At 47.7% G+C, this 15,984-nt stretch overlaps 1 protein-coding gene across 17 annotated transcripts in view; it reads left to right on the forward strand.

Annotated features, from left to right (window-relative positions):
* CUX1 (cut like homeobox 1) overlaps positions 1 to 15,984 on the forward strand; it is a 350,246-nt gene that overhangs the window by 195,044 nt on the left and 139,218 nt on the right. For all 17 annotated transcript variants that reach the window (XM_082712968.1, XM_082712969.1, XM_082712973.1 and 14 more), the window contains exon 5: positions 12,678 to 12,815. In XM_082712968.1, the coding sequence (XP_082569094.1) occupies positions 12,678 to 12,815 (138 nt within the window). The remainder of the gene's footprint in view (positions 1 to 12,677; positions 12,816 to 15,984) is intronic.

Genomic DNA, 15,984 nt, shown 5'->3' on the forward strand with positions numbered 1-15,984 from the left:
GGAGTGTTTGTAAGACACCAATTTGTGTAAAACACAACTGTGACTTCTCCGTCTCAGAAACATCTTGGCAACGGGGTCTTTTTGAAGTTTAGAAAATGGAGAGACGAGACCAGGGGGTCAGCTCCCGCCTGTACACGGAGGGCCCAGAGGCTTTCCGCACTGGAGACTAGATTCACCATAAGAACCTCTGTCTGCAAGTTCCCGTCGCCTCCTTGCCTCTGTCCGCGCCGCCCCCCCTCAACCCCCAACAGAGAATCATCTGTCACTCCTTGCTAAGATGTGGTTTAGGTCCTACAGACACAAACCCTTCAAACACAAAGGCAGTGCCTGGAAGGGTTTATTTTAAGATTTAAATCTGAGGAAGCACATTACCAGCGATATAAAATATTCATTGGCTCATGAAGCACTGCTAGAACTCCATGTTTCACGAGTGCCTGCCCTCCCTTGATTTCCACGGAGTAACTGGCCTGCAGGTGTGAGCCGAGGTGTTGGTCTGCAGAAGTCTTGAAGGAGAGTGGGCGAAGAGAGGCCCCTCGGTTTTCAGAACCCGCTCGAAAATGCCCCTGCTCCCAGGTGCTCCTCTGGGAGGCTGTAATTTGCATTCGGGAAAACCTGCCCTGGTAAATATCCCCGGCGGCCTAGCGTTTGAGGATCCAGAAATAAAGTAGAACGTCACCGTTTTTGAGAACTGCTTTTTAATGCGCCTCCGTAAGAAGACAATAATCATCTGGGCCTTTGTGCCCGACACGCCAGGTTCGAGGGAGGACACACCATCATTTAAAATTGGAAAATACCGTGACATCCATCTTTCCTCCTTCCCCGCCTGCCCCTGACCAAGGATCCCGATGGCAAGACTTTGGAAAAAAAGAAACGGTATCTGAGGATCTAGTTAGAAACAGCCCTTGCTTCTCATACCAGCATTAAAAAGGACGCACTCCTTGGTGGCATTTTTTAAGACTGTAGGGATGTGGCCTCTCCTGCCTGATCCTGCGAGGCTGCTCCAGTCCGTGTTTTCCAGATCGCCTGGTGTTGGCAGCCAAGCCGGTGCCCAGGCCCCTCCAGAGAGAACTCTGTAACCTCGGGATCCCCTTTGCACATACGCAGTTTACCTTCCTAAAGCATTTTCATTCACACGCGAGAATCAAGCACCAGCCAGCACCCTGATGGGCAGAAGAGGAACCAGGACCAAGCCATGAAGGCTGCGGGTTGCAGATGCCCTCCGCTGGCGCAGAGCTGGTCCCGAAGCAGCCTGGGGACCAGAGGCCAAGGGACAGTCACACTCTGCCCAGCCCTGGGGTCATCGTAAACCAGACAGGGAGATACTTCTCTACTGCTCTTGCCCAGCTTTACGCAGATTTGGGGCCCGATGAGCATCTTCGTTTTGTTCACCGAAGGTTTGCTGGCCAAGGCATCGCTGCATGTTAAAGAAAGGCAGACGTGACAAGATGGGTTTCTGAGCGCCGACGGCCACGTCCGCGTGCCACCTCTCCTCCTCTGGGCTCTCCCTGCCGATCAGCTTCCCAGCCCCTCGACACAGTGCGGGGACTCACCAGCCGGGCCTTGGGGATCCTGGGCTCGCTCGCGCGGGGAGGTGTGTCGCCTCTTCCCCCCTTTGCCGTAACCGGGGTGGTCCTGGCACACTTGATAGCTAGACAGCTTTTCATCAGTTGCTCATCAGCATGCTAATTGCTGTATGACTAATTATGCCCTGAATTCCAGTTGATTTTCTTAATGAGACAGCTGGGTTAATTATGTAATCGTATGATTACATTAGCCTAGAGTGCCCCGGCGCAAAGGAGCGTCTGCTGCGCTGTGATGTCATCGCCGGGATGGCACTCACAAGGGGCACATTCACCCCCCTCCCCCCCAATGGTGGGGGACAACCCCGCTGCCCGCAGCACTCTCTGTGCAGACGTGGGCTTGGTTTTGGCGAGATGGTTCTTGCCAGTCCTCGTGGTGTCTCTGGAGAGGCAGCTCACCAGAGCCTGTCCACACCCTCCCCAGCGCACCGGGGCCCCCGTGAATCAGAAGCCCTGCTTCCCAGCCTCGACCGTGCTCCATGAAGGCCAGAGGCGTCCTCCTTCTAGAACGTAACCCCCCCCCCATATTGAGTTTTATCAGAGCGTGCCAGCACTCCCTTTACAGTGACACTGAGAATCCAAAACGAGAAGACCAGAGGATGTCAGTTCACTTCAAGTTTAAAGAACACAGACTAGCCCCTCTTCCCCATCCGTGTTCTGTTTCATACCTTGTTTCCACCCTGATCTCCGCACACCTCAGACCTCACTGAGAAAGTATATGTGATCAGAGGAGGGTGACATCTGCCAGCCACTGGCCAGCTCTCTACTCCCCATGAGAGCAAAACTCCAGAGTCAGTTATGCCTGCTGACCTTCCCCCCCACACACACCGCCCCCCACATGCTACACTCCTTTCCCGACACCACAACCGCCTCTTCCTTGCTGGGCTCCTAATGTGGGCAGTTCCCAGTCTCTGCGGAGCCTTTTTCTTTTCTGCTTTTACATTCTCTCCCTAAGTAACTTCCTGTGTGTTACCTTCCAGATGCCACCACCAACCTCATCCGGGCCACCATACCCTCTCGCCCCACTGGGCTCTCACCTTTCCTGTCCCGTCTCCCGGCCGTCCTGTGCACGGCAGCTGGATGGGTCTAAGTCAGTGGTCTCCAAACTACTTTTGTTCGCATCCCCCAAATCTTGACATCATACTCCTTGCCTATGCTTATGCATTCACTTGTTTAAATGACAGACATTTGTTAATTAGAGGAATGTAGCAAATACATTATAAATCATAAGGTGAAAATGGAATTAAAAGATGTGATGAAGAATAAAAACGACTTCAAATTTATATTTTCTCAGCAGTGCAAAAAACTTTGTGCTCTCCCCAAAATACCATATTTTAAAGTCAACTTGGTAGAGGCATGATTTGCAGACAGTAAAACGCACCGATCTCAAGTGTACAGCTTGATAGCGTGCCCACCCTCCCAGTCAAGACATGGAACCTTCCCATCGCCTCCAAAGTTCCCTGCTGATCCCAGACCCCAGCAACCACCGATCTGCTTTCTGTCGGTTTCAATCAGTTTCACTATTTCTGGCGTTCCACATAAATGGAGACCTTGGCATGTTCTCGTCTGTGTCTGACTTCTTCGCCTCAAAGTGCTGTGTTGGGGATCCACCTCTGTCGTCATAGTCCTCTCCTTTTGCGGTGTGGAATGGTGTCCCACCGTGTGGGTAGTCCATCCACCTGCTGTCCATGCACCTGCTGATGGACACCCGTATGGTTTCCAGCGTGAGGGCTGCTGTGAGTAACTCTCTATAAGCATTCATCAGCAGCTGTTGTGTGGGCATACTTTTTAAATACCTAAGACTAGGGGCGCCTTTGTGGCTCCTTCACCTAAGCATCTACCTTTGGCTCAAGTCGTGCTCCTGGAGTCTGGGATCGAGCCCCACATCGGGCTCCCTGCTAAGTGGGGAGTCTGGAGTCCAATCCCTCTTCCTCTGCCTCTCTCCCTGTTCATGCTCACTCTGTCTCTCTCTCATAAATGATCAAAATCTTATAAATACATAAGTACAAATACATACGTAACTACCTAGGACTGGAATTGCTGAGACACAGGGTAGGCATGCAGTTACAGGTGCAAGAAACTGCCAAGCTGTTCTTTCAAAGCAGTTGTGTTATCTTAACCCCCAGCAGGAAACCAGTGGGCGTTCCGGTTCCTCCATGTCCTCTCCATCAATTGGTATTGTCAGTCTTTTCACTGCTAGACATTCCACGGAGAGTATAGCCTATATTGTTGTGATTTTAATTTGCATTTTCCTGATGACAGATGATGCTATTTTTTCATGCGTCTTTTGGTCATTCTTAGATCTTCGCTTATAAAGGGTTTAAAATCTTTTGCCCATTAAAAAAAATGGATCGTCATATTACTGAGTTGTAAATAATTTATATATTCTAGACACAGGTCCTTTGTCAAATATATGCATTGCAAATATTTTCTCCTCATATGAGGATAAGGTTTTATTTTAATAAAGCCCAAGTTACTCTGATTATTATGGTCTGGGTTTCTTTTTTTTTTATGTTCTAAGAAATTATTGACTAGGCTCTATTTTTTTTTTCTTGTGGTTTTCAGTGAAGTTATATAATTTTTATTTTTTACCTCTAGGCCGATAATACATTTTGAGTTAGTTTCTACGTGTGGTTTGAAATTAAGGTCAAGTTTCATTGAAAATTAATGGACAATATGTGTGTGAGATGTTGTCTAAATCCTCTTTTGTGTATATAATCTATGCATATAGACAGACATATATGCATCTATCTGTCTATATATATATATATAGTAAAGGACCATCTATTTTATTTCATTGTTCTGTGTGTCTGTCCTTATGTTAATGTCACCCTGTCTTGGTTACTAGAGCTTTACAGTCAGTGTTAATCAGGTAATAGAAGTTCTTTATCTTTGGTCTTCGTAAGATTTTGTTTATTTATTTATTTATTTATTTATTGTCAGAGAGAGAGAGCAAGCGAGAGAGCACACGTGTTGGCATGTGTGCCCATAAGTAGGGGGAGTGGCAGGCAGAGGGAGAAACAGACTCCCCACCAAGTGAGGGGCCTGATGTGGGACTCAATCCATGGACCCCGGGTTCATGACCTGAGCCGAAGGCAGAGGCCACCTAGGTATCCCTGGTCGTCTTTTCACACATTGTGTCCTAGAATTTTAATCAGGGTTCCTCTATAGATAATTTGAGGACAATGGACAATTTAAGACTACCAAATCTTTCCTTTCAAGCATGGTGTTTTTATTTAAGTCTTTTGTGATTTCCCTCAGGAATATTTTATAGTTCTCAGCATACAAGCCTGGCACATATTTCATCCAGCATAACCCCAAGTAGGTCATGTTTTTGGATGCCGTAGTAAATAATATTTTCTTTATAATTTTCTTTTCCATTTGTCACTTTTATATAGAAATGCACTTAATTTTTATATAATAATGCTATATTTGTGGCCTTTTCACACTCACCTATTATTTCTGAAAGCTTTTTGGTAAATTCCTTGGGATCTTCTATCTTGTATGTTCCTTGTGCGCTCGAAGAGGTTGTGTACTTCTTAGATGTTGGGTGGAATGTTCATAAATACCAGATCAAATTGTTTGGTAGTGTTATTGATGGGTTCTGTATTTTTTCCAATCTGTAATGTCAAATACTTCTTTTTTTTTTTTTTTTTTTTTTTTTTCTTGCACTGGCTTGGACCTCAGGTGTGACCATGAATAGAAGTACAGAAAGCAAACATCTTGCACTGGTCCCACCTTTAGGAAAAATTCAGTCTTTCCTTAGGGAAAATTCAGTCTTTCACCATTAAGTGTGATGTTAGCTGTGGGGTTTTAATAGAAACTCTTTATGGGGTTGAGAAAATGCCCTTGTATACCTACTTTGCCAAGAGTTTTTGTCATGAATAGATACTGAATTCTCTCAGAATTTTTCTGCATCTGTTGAGGTGATCATACAATTTTTTACCTTTATGCTCTTCATACGGTGAAGTTATATGGTTGATGGTGTGATGTTAATCCAGCCTCATCTTCCTAGGATAAATCTTGGTTATGATGTGTTGTGGTTTTTAGAATATGCTGGATTCGATTTGCTGATATTTCATGAAGAGCTTCCACATTTACGTTTATCAGGAATATAGGACTGTGGTTTTACAAAATGAGTTGAGAAGTGCTGCCTCCTCTTTCTCTATTTGCTGAAAGAGTTGGTGTAAGAGATCTATCCGTGACACCAGTATTATATTACACCATCTCTGTTATGGTGTAAGATATCTATTGTTCTTCTCTAAAACTTCTCTAGTTCACCAGTGAAGGCATCTGGGCTTGAGGTTTTCTTTGGTACAAAATTTTTCATTATAAATTTAACTTCTTTAACATTTAAAAGACTATAAATGGGGCACCTGGGTGGCTCAGTGGTTTAAAGCCTCTGCCTTCGGCTCGGGTCATGGTCCCAGGGTCCTGGGATCAAGCCCTGCATCGGGCTCTCTGCTCAGTGGGGAACCTGCTTCCTCTCTCTCTCTCTCTCTCTCTGCCTGCTTCTCTGCTTACTTGTGATCTCTGTCTGTCAAATAAATAAATAAAATCTTTTTAAAAAATAAATAAATAAAATAAGAGACTATTAAGATGTTTTATTTCTTCTTGGGTCAGTTTTGGTAATTTTTCAGGTAACGATCCATTTCATGTAAGTTATCTGGTTTACTGGTATAGTGTTGTTCATAATATTTTGTTATCTTTCAAGTATCTGTAGGATGTGTAGTGATACTTTCTTTGTCATTTCCGATCTTAGAACTTGTGGATTCTCTCTTTTTTCTTCTTGATCATTCTGGCTGGAGGCTAGTCAATTTTAATGATTTTTTTTTTTTTTTTTATTAAGAACTAGCTTTTGCTTGCCTTACTTTTTCTCTTTTCCCCCTCTGATTTAAGTTTTATTACTCTTTGTTTTTACTGTTTATCAACTTCTACTTACTTTGGGTTTTATTCACTCTTCTTGGGGTAGGGAAGTTACGTCATTGATTTATTCTGTTGTGGTTGCAGGAAATGCATCATACAATTTCTGTTAAGTTTATACAATGATTTTCTTTATCCCTAGTAATATTTCATGTCCTAAAGTTTCCTTTGTCTGATTTGAACTTAGTCACTCAAGCTTTCTTTTGATTAATGTTTTCATGTTTGATCTTTTTTCTATGCTTTTACTATTAACCTGTTTTTTGTTACTATACTTAAGTTGCATTTCTTATAAACAGCTATGCTTTCCTTCATTGTCCAATCTGACAATCTTCTTTTTAAGTGGAATGTTAGGTCTTTTACATTGAGTATAATTATGGATAAAGTTGGGTTTAAGTCTGGCAACTAACTTACTGTTTGTTTCCTACTTGTGTTACCTGGTTTGGGTTATTTTTTTCCTGCTTCATTTGATTATTTTTTATGATCTTATTTTACCTCCCCAATTGTCTTGTTATCTGTAACTCTTTGTATTATTTTTTCACTGATTACTGAGTCCACAATCACCATCTTTAATTTATTACACTCTACCTTCAAATAATATTATACTACTTCTCATACAATGGAAGAATCTTCCAATACACTTATTTTCTCTCTCTAGTCCTTTGTGTATTGTTATTCATTTTATTCCTAGATATGTTCTAATGGTACAGTACATTGTTACTATTTTTGCTTTCTTCTTTCACCTTAGAAAAATATGGAATGCCTCTCAAATTTGCATGTCATCCTTGTGCACGGCCAAGCTAATCTTCCCTGTACTGTTCCAGTTTTAGTATACGTGCTGCCGAAGCGAGTGCTACTATTTTTGCTTTTAAATAGTCAATGATCTTCTTAGGAAATTAAAAATGAGAAAAATAGCATTTTATTTTTATATATTTACCATTTCTGGTGTTGTTTATTCTTTTGTGCACATCCAGGTTTCTGTCCGGCACCATTTTCTTTCAGTCTATATCATCTCCCTTAACATTTCTTATAGTGTGGGCATGCTGACCATTCATTCATCTGAGGGGGAAAAAAACAAAACTCAACCTCATTTTTTTGAAAGACATTTTTCTTGGGTATAAAACTGTACATTGGCAATTTGGGGTTTATTTGTTTGTTTCTCTCTCTCTCTGTCTCTCAGAACTGGCCTGCTTTATTTTTGACAGGAGGTCCCTAGTTAGTCTTATTTTTCTTCCCCTGCACAGAACAAGCCTTCTCTTCTCTGGCTTTTAAGATTGCCTTTTTATTCTTCTTTTCGGCAATTTGTTGAGGTTTATTGGTGTTCTGTGTTTAGCCTATTTGTAATTTGTTGAGTTTCTTGGAGTTTCGTGTTTATAACCCTTACCAAATTTTGAATATTTCTCCCCTGTTTCTTCAGATCTACTCCTTGCCCCTCTCCAGGACCAGCATTAGACCGCCTGGTACCATTCCATAGGTTGCCGAGGTTTTAGTAACATTCTTCCTGTTCAGACAGTTTCTGTGATTGGGTCTGTGAATTCACTGATCTTTATTCTTTTGCAGTGTCTAATCTGGTGTTAAGCCAGTTGAGGGAATTTTTTTTTTTTTTTTCCATTTCTGACATTGTATTTCAAGCTCCAGAATTCCATTTGCTTCTTCTTCGTAGCTTCCATTTCTCTCCTCATTGTGTTTATATTTTCCTTTAAATCCTTGAGCAGGCTTATAATAGCTGTTGACGTCGTCATCAACTAATCCCATTATCTCTTGTCATTTCTAGTTCTGTTTTTATTAACGTATCTCCCCCCACCCCACTCCCCAATTATCCTATTTTTTGCAGTCATTTTTGTGGCTGAGACATTTTCGTAGAGGACGTTGGTTTTGCCTGTACATTTAGATGATGATGGGAATGTTTCCAAATACCTGCTTTTGAAATGCTATCACTGTAGCATGAGCTTCTTTCAAGAAGTGGGTTTTTGCCCAGTATTAGAACATCAACTAGATCATGTGTTTGTTTTTTCAAAAATGTCTGCAAGGTAGCGTACTACTGATAGCCATCTGCCATCAGAGAACAGGGCAGCTAATGTGGAACATTTAACTTTTCAAAAGAAAATTGCGTAACTCGTCTTTAAGCCTAAAACTCTTAAATACTTTGCCACCAAACCAACAAGCCTTTCTTTGGTCCTGAGTAGTGCAGTTTTCTTCTTGTAGGCCAGAGGCTTACCTTACCAGCGTCCTCTGCTGACGGGTTTTCCCATCAGGAGTAGAACTGAATACAAACTTGATTCAGACGTTGTATTTTTAATGAGACTGATGCGCTACTTACCGTGTCGGCAGTAATTAGTATTTTCAGATCCAGAATTCTGTTTGATTCTTCTTTATGTCTTCTCTTTCTCTCCTTAACTTTGTTTGTATTCTTCTTTAGCTACCTAAACACAGGCCTCAGTCACTGACGATGTGTCCCTTGCGGTCCTTCTTCCTTTCACCGCAGCCTTGCTGGCTTCTCTCTGTGCCTGGAATATGCCACATTCACATCCGCCTCCGGGCCTTTGCACTGCTCTTCTCTCTGCCAAGAGGCTTCAGAGTCTCTCATCTTTGGCACCCGCATCTTAATCTCAGCGCCACCTCTTCCAGGAAGCCCTCCCTGTCCATCTGTCTCCAGGACCCATTCCCCGTTCCCACACCCTGTTTCCTCTCATAGTCCTGCTTGGCAGTGCTTGAAAGTATTTTGTTTTGTTTAGTTTTGCTTTTTGTCCATTTCCTTCATTTCAGTAGAATGTCAGGCCTTTGAGAGCAAGGGTTTTGTCTTCTTATCGCCATGCCCCCCACCCAGCACCTAGAACGGTCCTGACGTCATAAAACGTACATGGGCGCCAGCAGTCAGACTGAAGTGTTCTCCTGGCCCTGCCTGGCGCTTCTGTGCCCACTTGCTGCATCTCCCACCAGGCCCGATTGCCCCCATGGTCTCCACAGGTCTAAACCCTATCACCTCTTTAAAAAAAAGAAGAAAAAGAAAAAGTTTACCTTTGCCAGTTGTCTCCATCCGGGAGTAGTCTCCAGCTCATCTCGTCAGTGTCGCCCGCTTTGCTTTCCCTTTGGTCATTTGTGAACTTGCTGTCTCTCTCCCGTGAGGCTGGTCCCAGCTGATGCTGCCGCACGTTCGTCCCAGCGCCTCACCCTGGCCTTGCCCGGAGCAGAGAGATGCGTAGGAAATACTTGTTAAATTAGTGCTTGAAGAGACAGTATAATTTAGTTGGCTGCTGGTTCAGGAAGCAGAAATCCTAATTAGAATTGTGCGCGCCTGTTTGCCTCCGACTCCCCCCCCCCCCCCCCAGTCCCTGTGCCAGCGCCCCCTCCCCCGACCTCTGACTGTGCCGGCTGGAATTAATGAGGTCATGTTACATGTACTTAGGAGAAGGTGCTGGGTAAATACAGGTGATGGCATTGTTGTTGTTTGTTGTAATTATGTTCTGGGTCCTGTGTTGCATAATGAGCTCCATAATGCCTCAAAGAGCGTTTTAGGAATTAACTATCAGATGATTGTAAAACACTTTGCAAGTTTGTCACGTTGGGCGGATGGAACCAACGCTCAAGCCCGTTGAACTGGAAGAGGCAAGGAGACGGGTTTGCAGGATTTGGTGTGTTCTCTGGCCTCCACCAGGCAATTCCCTAATTGAGCTGCCGAGGTCGGAGGCTTGTGACATTCAGAATGAGACCCAACAATACTTGTGTGGGGTTTAATGGCCCTGGGAATCATTAATGAGACAAAAAGCCATGATTTCCCCTGGATTAACATACAGGTTGGGGTTCGGCACGCCGAGATTCATTGTTTTGGTCTCCAGCCCAAAATGCTAGAGTCATTATATTGTCATGTGGTAATTAGCTGTTCCTTTAATACAAGTAATAAAAATTAAGCCTAAGAGCGACTTCAGCAATGCCTTTTACATAATCCAAAACAATATTCAAATGCTGGAGGCGTCTAGTCGTTCAACTGTACCGTAGTAAAGTTTGAAGTTTAATACATAGAGATGTTTGAACATTGAGTTCATTCTTTATTCTGTGACCAGTTTTGCTACTTAGGCATTAACCTTTAATAGTGTTAAATTAAATATACATGCCTAATGAATAATTATGAGATTGCCAGAATTTTCATTTACAATGTAATGCTTTGAAATTTTGTCTAAAGGTCTAGTTCCCATTCACTTGATAATGTGCATGTTATTTTTTATATGTCACTGAGTTCCTGGCTGAATCGAACGAGGGAAGCTATTTTTTATTCGAAGCAGACACAGTGGGTCCTGGCCTTTTAAAAGGAATGGACTAGAAAAGTTGTCGCCAGAAATTTTTGGGACGGAGAGGGCAGGACACTTGCTTAGCTCTTTAAAAATATAATTTGTACGGGCAGCTGTCTGCAGAGCCTCCATGCGTGAACGTTAATAGAATTTTATCCAAGTGCAGTGGTTCTTCTCAATCCTTCCCTGACCTCAGTGTCAAGTTCAGATGGGTGTTCTCGATGAAGAGGGCCCTGGGCGGACTGTCTCTGTCCTTCAGGCCTTTTGACCTGCGTGGGGCCACAGGGAGACAGAAGGGTGAAAAAGGGGGGTATTGGAGGTGGGGAGGTAGGAAAGTACCCTGGAGAAGCGTGAAATGAAAGAAAAAAAAAAGGACAAAAAACACAGCACCTGGAATGTTCTGAGGAATTCTGCCTCTGGGTTACCACTACCCCCTACTTATAAGGACCCGTCTCCCCAGAATAGCTTTTGAAATCTAATTTAATGTAAATATTTTAATGCTGATTAAAATAATAATGCAGAGCCACAAATGAGAAAGTGACATAGTCATAAACTGTGTAGACACCCGGGATAAATGCCCCCCTCCGGCCCCAGGGGTCGCGTGACAGCCAGTGCTGTGTTAAAGCCCCGCAAGCAGTTCCGCCACTGCACTGGACATTCCCCAGGGCCGGCGTCTTTGTAAACTCTGCGGAGACGCTGGCATCTCGCAGGGCTCCTGGCTCCTGGCGGACTGGCCGACTCAGGCATGGGACATCTCCCCTCGCTTCCAGGAACCGAGGGTGGTCTGAAAAATTAATGACTCTGGTATTTGAAAATCAAGTGCGCTCTTGAATATATGCCCTTGTTGATGCTCGGGGCCCGGTGTTTAGCATTCCTGCCGCAGAGACTAAATCTTCGCAGCCACCTCACAAGTGAGACTGGCGTCCATACCAGAAATATCTCCAGTAATCTCCTCTAAGCCCAGCGGACTGGGTTATTCCACGCGGACCGGCCGAGAATTCTAGGGGAGGCGCTCGCCCGGTGCCCAGCAGGTGGACCAGAGACGCACCTTTCTGGCAGCGGAGGAAAGAACGGAGAGCATCCGCATCTCCCCACCGCGCGCTGAGTTAGCAATAGAGTCAAAAGGCCAAGAGTCAGTATTGCAAGTTCCGTTCTGCAGTCTGGAATTTGAGGGGAGAACCCAGTTTTGTGTAGGTCCGTCTGATCGCAGATCACACACCGAGTTGGCCCGCGGGACGTCATGCGACCCGTGCAGGTGCGGTTTCCCGCATCCGCACTGTGACCCGGGGAGTCTCGCCCCTGCGGCTGGGCGGCCCACCACGGAGCCGGGAAACCCTGGCCAAGCCACTGTGCTCCCAGGAGCTTTAGTCCCACCTGTGAGACAGGAACACGACACGCCGTCACAACCCCTCCCTGGGATGGTGGGGAAGCTCCAGTGAGAAAACGTCCTTCAGGGTGTCCGTGACAGCAAGACACTGTCAGGGCATCAGGGGTACTTCCAGCCTCCCAAGCATTATAGGAGACTTGAGGCTTCTGATGCCTCCCCTTGCCTCTGCCACGTGGGTCCCCTTCCTGTCCATCAGCTCGAGGACCCAGAAATCCTCCGAGTGTTGCACCATGCCAGAGCTGTGGGCAGATCCCAGTGCACCCGTGGCCACTGCCACACCACAACCACAAACTGTGGCCCTGGAGGCTGGGGCTGCGTGCCCATCCTTTGTAGGCTGCAGAGAAGCATCCCTGGCCTGTCACCTGGGGCTCTGCAGGGGGTCAGAGAAGCCTCGGGGAGCCAGGGGAGGCTGACCTCCTGGGCCCCGCCCTTGGCCTGCTCCGGGCCATGAACGTGGCTGGTCTGTGCCCGGAGTTGGGTGACGTGCATTGTCCTGTCCCGTAGATCCCGTGCCTGCCCTGGACCTCGGGCAGCAGCTCCAGCTCAAAGTGCAGCGTCTGCACGACATTGAAACAGAGAACCAGAAGCTTCGGGAAACTCTGGAAGAGTACAACAAGGAATTTGCCGAAGTGAAAAATCAAGGTGGGTGCCAGACGGTTCTGTGCTTTACTTTGTCTTGTCTTCGCCTTGTTTGTTGTTGCTGTTCCCCTCTGCCTCTAGCTGCCTCCGCACGCTGTCCGGACCAGCTCTAACTGGATTCCACGTCAGGAAGTCAGGGTGGGACCCAAATCAGATTCGTTAGAGAGAGATGATAAGAGTAATAACGCGAAGCCGTTTAGAAGCAAAACTTCTCCCGAGCACGGTGACTGACACCTGCTCTTGCAGCCCCAGGACGGGCCTGCCCAGGAGTCTTTGCAGTTCTTCCTAGATCATCGTGGGATGGGGTCAGCCTTTCAGAAGGCTGATGGGCTGCCTGTGGGCGACACCTGTCAGAGAGCCAGCTCGTGATCACAGGGCCGGAGCCCGTAAGTCCTTTGATAATGGCCGCTGCTCCACATCCCCTAGTCCTTCCGAGTTGAATGAAAGAGAACTGGCCCGGCTGCCCAGCCGGCGACCCACCGAGGCCGGGAGGGCAGAGGTCGCCCAGCTCTTCCTGTCGGGGAAGAACAGAGGGGTCTCTGCGGCATCTTGAATCCAGATGTGGTCACCGTGTGCGGGAGCCTGCGGGCTTGCCTGTCGCGGGGACAGAGCGCAGCCCCATGTCGCAGCCGCTGCCAGTCGTTCTGCCAGCGCCACCTAAAACGTCACCCGTGTGTTCTGGTTTAGGCATGTGGGCGAGGAAGGAGCTGGGAGCCAGGGGCTGCTGGCCTTTTGGGTGACTTTGGGGGAGCAGCCCTTTCTCCAATCTGTTCCGTGCACTGGAGAACAATCACTTAGATCTTTAAATTATCCTTGGCTTTGAGACGATTGGAGACAGGCTTCGAGAGGCATCCTGAGGACCCCCTTTCCCCCGTATCGGGGGGAGTACACCGACCCCCAGGAGCCCCCACCTCACTCTGGCTCCACAGGGACCAGTAAGTCTTTGGGGAGCGTCGGGACAGCTTTGTCCTGCTTCACAGTGAGGCACTGGACACAGCGGGCTGGGATCTAGGTTAGAGAAGGGGCCGCCTTCCCCCCACACTCCAGGTGAGAGAGAACCCGGGAATGCACGCATCCGGCTTCCTAGCAGCACTGCCCAGGAGGACGGGGCTGCCTTTCTCCCGCCCGTGACCTCTGACATCTCATTTTGACAGACCCGCTCGTCCTGTTTTTTTATGGATGGATTTTGTTGTTGTTGTTGGAGGAGGTGCAGGTGGGCCCTGGGCCCTGTGTGGTCTCCCTCGGCGACCGGGCTCGCTTGGCTCCCCCAGGGCCAGCGGCCCCGCGAGGAACCGTAACCGTATGGGATGTCCTCCCCAAAGGCCCCATCTGATGGGCTTTTCTCAGTGAGATACTCTAGTCCCCAGACTTCAGAACAAGGCTCCGGAGGCAGACAGACCTGTTTGAGACCCTCCAGGGCCACTTTTTAGCTCTGAGACCTTAAACAAGTGATTGAGGGACCTCACTTCGTGAAAATCCTCTCTTTCTTGGGTGGGAGGCCTCACATCGTAACCACTAAGGATTGCGGTGGGCTTTCTTGAGATGCTGGGGGGCTCTTTAGCGCACTTTTCCTGGCACTCAGTAAATATCAGAGGATCTTACTGCCCATGGCTGTTTTTTCTAGAAATTCTCACCGTTCCTTATTTATTAATATTTTACAAAATGACGATTTCCGCTCCTTTCTTCCCAGTACATGATGGTTTTGACTTGGAAAGGTGGGGTGCACATGACGTGTGTTTACGTCACAGCCGTAGTGTAGATGGATGCAAAGTTAGAGCAGAAGGGGCCTCTTTATCATGTGCTAGAACTTTCCCCGCCATTTAAAGCTGAGCACATTGGCGCCCAGGCGCGCCTATAGAGCAGAGCACTGCGGTTCTCTCTGTGCGGCCAGTCTCCTCCCCCTTCACGGGCTCAGGGAGGGGCTCCAGCTGGGACCCCCCCCCCCCCCCGGGGGGAATGTCCCGGACCCAGGCCGGCCTACAGGAGGAGGACCAGAGGCTCCAGGACGAGCCAGCCCCGGCTTAGTCTCGGCTGGCCAGCAAGCAGCCCGGGCGGGGTGGGGATGGCAAAGAGATGCCGTCAGACAGAGTGGGAGCCCCCGGCTGGTGCCCCGGCCTCCCCTGGGGGGAGCATGGCTGTGTCACTCTGAGAAACCCCGCCGGAGTGAGCACTGAGGTCCACGCGCAACACAGATAATTCCCACCAGTTGTGAGAGGCAGAAATGCTCCACAGTGACACAGTCACATGGACCTGGACTTACAGAGCGTGCGTGTGTTTTCGGAGCTGACCTGTCGGGGTGTCCACTTGGGTCCACTCCTGCCCAGCTTTGTCCCTGTCACTGTGGCTCTACAGCGACGTGTGTGCTTAGCCATGAGGCTCACACAGTATTTCTTTCAGGCCCCAAACAGCCAGCCCCAAAGGCAGAAAGACCCCCTTTCTCCTTTCAGATGCCCTGACGGGGTCATTGGTTTTAATTTCCTCTCTCTGTCTCTCTGTCTCTCTAAGGAGAACCCAGAGGTTTCCACTGAATGAAAGTGGAAGGTTCTAAGGAGAGCCCTTCGGGTTCCAATTCATGAAAGGGGCCCATTTCTTCTCTTCATGAAAGAGCCTTTGGCTTTTCTCCCCTAAGCCATGTGGGTACTAACCGCCCGCGCGTGGGCTCCGGCCTTGCCCCGCACGTCTGTGCAGCTGGGGCTGTAAAAGCCGCATGTGGGTCACAACCTGAAGGACCGAGGGCCCCGAAGCAAGTTCTTACTTGGGCGAAGACCTGGCAGCCAGTGTTGTTGCGTGAGCCTGGAGCCCCATTGTCACAAGCGCCATCCGGGCCTCCCCCAGTCAGCCTGCCTAGGCTCCCCCATTCATTCATGCCTTGGCCCTTTCTCGGCCTCACCTTCTACGAGACGGATCACGCGCAGCAGGTGCAGCTCCCCGAGAGCTTTGCTCTGCTCGGAGCTGGGACCTCAGTGCCTGCCAGGGACGGTCCGGCACAGAGGTTGGGGTGGGGGTGTCTGTGGAGGGAGCAGGCGGAACAGGCCTGCCCTCGAGCCACCCACGGGTCTGAGTCAGGGCGCTGCCCTGTCCATTACATCTGCTTTGGCGTTCCCATTGGGTTCATTAAAACAGGGGCTAGAAGTATGCATTCAGTGGTGGTGGGGCCCAGGCTTTCTGGGGC

The sequence above is a fragment of the Mustela nivalis genome, assembly GCF_964662115.1.
Source record: "Mustela nivalis genome assembly, chromosome: 19".
In the NCBI taxonomy this organism is placed as follows: Eukaryota; Metazoa; Chordata; class Mammalia; order Carnivora; family Mustelidae; genus Mustela; species Mustela nivalis.